General features: G+C 30.0%; 1 protein-coding gene across 4 annotated transcripts in view; it reads left to right on the top strand.

The window, feature by feature from the left end:
- Nucleotides 1–2,483, top strand: part of LOC117167419 (tyramine beta-hydroxylase) — a 59,899-nt gene extending 57,416 nt beyond the window's left edge. For all 4 annotated transcript variants that reach the window (XM_033352335.1, XM_033352354.1, XM_033352343.1 and 1 more), the window contains exons 8-10: nucleotides 1,273–1,401; nucleotides 1,527–1,701; nucleotides 1,777–2,483. In XM_033352335.1, the coding sequence (XP_033208226.1) occupies nucleotides 1,273–1,401; nucleotides 1,527–1,701; nucleotides 1,777–1,922 (450 nt within the window). In that variant the 3' untranslated portion in view covers nucleotides 1,923–2,483. The remainder of the gene's footprint in view (nucleotides 1–1,272; nucleotides 1,402–1,526; nucleotides 1,702–1,776) is intronic.
- Nucleotides 2,484–3,070: the final 587 nt, after the last annotated feature.

The following is a 3,070-nucleotide window of genomic DNA, read 5'->3' on the forward strand; positions in this document are numbered from 1 at the left end:
CCCCCCCCCCCGGCCCCCCTCGTGGACAAGCGTGGAATTTCGCTATACCCCCCTCACCCCTAAAGTGTCCACGTGGTATATGGATGGCCCCTAAAAAGTTTCAAGGGATTTAAAAGATTTTTAACTATTTTAGAGTATTTAAAAAGATTTTAAGGGATTTCCGAAGGTTTTAATAATTTTAAGGAATTTAAAAAGGTTCCAAGGAATTTTATAAGATTTCCGACGATTTCCATGATTTTATGGAGTTTTAAGAGCTCTCAATGTATTTTAATAAATCTTCCAGTACTTCAAGAAGTAACATATTAGATTTCATGAAATTTCACAGAATTTTATAATATTTTAATGAATTTAAAATAATGTATTCGCAAGAAATGAGGGATTTTGTTGGATTTTAAGAGATTTTAAAATATGTTTTGCAATTCTTTTAGAATTTGTACTGAATTCTTATTAATTTATCCTGAATTATTGTAAGTCCTTTCGAATTCTTTTAAATAAACACAATTTTAATAAATATAGTGGATTAAAAAAAATTGTTTGATTCATCCTGAAGTGTTTTTAACTCAGCTTAAATTCTGATGTATTTGATCAAATTCTTTTCATTTCTCTGGAATTTTTCTAAAGTAATTTCAAACTTACTTAATTCAATGAATTTTTCATATTTAATAATTGTTTTGAATTCACTTCATTGTTTTTCATTCAGTTTGATTTTTCATGAATTTCATCGAATTCTTTTCGTTTCCCTTCAATACCTCAAAATCGACTTAAATTTTATTGTACTCAATGGCATTTTTTCGATCAATATTTTTCCAATTCCATTTAATTTAATTTTTAACACTGCATTCTTATTAATTCACCCTAAATTATTATAAATTTATGCAATTCTACTTAATTCAATGGATTTTTTTGAATTTTTAAAAGTTTTTATGTAACTTATCCTGAAGAATTTTCACCTCACCTTGAATTCTTAGGCGTTTCGGCAAATTCTTTGGAATCCCTTGAATTCTTCTGAGCTCATTTCAAAGTTACTGAATTCATTGCAGATTTTTCATATTTTTAAATAGATTTTTTTGGATTCAAACCATTTTTCAAATAAATTTCAATTCTTTTGTATTTAACTTGAATTCTTTTGAAGTCTTATGAATTATTTATCCTAAATTTGTGTTACTCTTTCGGCGCGAAAAAAGTACCTGTTAGTTTCTATATTTTATTTCAAAGGAACTGTGAGGCCTGGTTCCTTAAAATAACACTCAAATTTTGTTTATGCGTTATTAGGGAGATTCTCTAATCACAACTTGTACCTACAATACACTAAAAAGAACAAACATAACCCTGGGTGGATATGCCATATCCGATGAGATGTGTGTTAACTATATTCATTATTACCCAAACACACGACTAGAGGTACGTAACATTTTAAATCACACGCTTTGAATCGTAATTTCTGTGTAAAATCTGGAACAAGTTTTTTAATTCAGAATTTGCTACCACAATTTAATTCATATTTTTGCAAAAAAAATTGTATTTAGGTTTGCAAGAGTGCCATTAGCGATGATGCATTAAGAACGTATTTCCGGTATATGCGTGAGTGGGAAAATCAAGGGACTAGTAACGAGAAAGGGATTTCTGAAAACTACAAAAGCATTGAGTGGACCAAAGTTCGCATCTCTGCACTACATGATCTTTATGAAGCTGCACCACTTGGTAATTCTAATATCATATTTATAATTTTTAAAATTATTTCAAATAAATTATGTAATTTAATTAACGTTTCTTCAGGGATGCAATGCAATGGTTCTGATGGTTCACGACTACCTGGCCTGTGGAACAACATTGCAGCGACACCGGTTAGATTGCCACTTCCGCCCCCAGCTAGGAATTGTCAGGAATCACAATTTGAGAATAATATCGTCGATCGATTCTGAACTTGATATCAAAACTTGTCAGTCAGGCGACACGTGCTTCACATGTGATCGACGATTTGCATCTAAAATGATCGATCCCGCTTCGTTGTTTCGAATTAATCATTAACGCATTATGTAAAAAGCCAGAAGCACCTAGAAATTCTAATCGCTATATTCAATACTATTGACATATATGTGATTGTTAGTCATTAATAAACTACGGGAATGGAATTGAGTCTTTTAGAAAAAACCTTCTTAACTGTAAACGTTTTTTGGCACCTTACCGCTGTAAACGGGGGTCTGTGAGACCCAAGCTTAAAAAAAAAATTATTTGTTAAAGTGATAGGAAAAATCTTGCAAAAATAATGCAACATCATTGAACCTTCTACTTTATCGCTCAATAGAACAGGAACAGGAAAAAAATTACAAACACATTATTACATATAAACAAGTAAAAATAGGGACCATGTACGATATTGTTTAATCAATTACAACTTTAAAACATTTTAATGAAGTGTATAATAAAAGCCGTCCAATTAAAGTTGAAGGTGAAAAATTAAAGATAAAATAAATAGAAATATGCTATTTCAAGAAGGAATGCTTAAATTTCATAATATTTTTTTATGAAAAAATAGTTACCTATGGAAGTAATACTGTTTGATAGAAAATAGACGATTTTATTTGATTTATGCTCATTTATTTATAAAAAGTTGTGCAAGTTAAAAAATGACTTTTTGCTTACATTTCCTCCAACTTTTTTTCTTGGGCGAAGAGTCCGTAACACCTCCTCCGCACTACAATGCGCCTTTTTGAATGCCACTAGAAAATATTTTAAACATTATAAAATCGCATAAAACTTTCTATACGGTAAATTAGGGTCCAAATAATGTTAAAAAAAGAAGAAATTGGTTTACTTACCTCTAGGGATGCAATATCGATATTTTTCACTCGCTATATCGATATCTCTGTTCTGATATATCGATATCTAATGTCGATATTTTTTCTCAAAAACGATATTTTCGGACCAAAACACGTGTAATGGGGGGAAAAAATCAAAATTGTTTCACCAAACTTTTACCTACATGAATACCTGGATAAACAGGTAAGTTTTATTATTTTTATTTCTTATAATATATATATATATATATAGCAAATTTTCAATAAATGTA

Source organism: Belonocnema kinseyi, chromosome 1 (assembly GCF_010883055.1).
Source record: "Belonocnema kinseyi isolate 2016_QV_RU_SX_M_011 chromosome 1, B_treatae_v1, whole genome shotgun sequence".
Lineage (NCBI taxonomy): Eukaryota > Metazoa > Arthropoda > Insecta > Hymenoptera > Cynipidae > Belonocnema > Belonocnema kinseyi.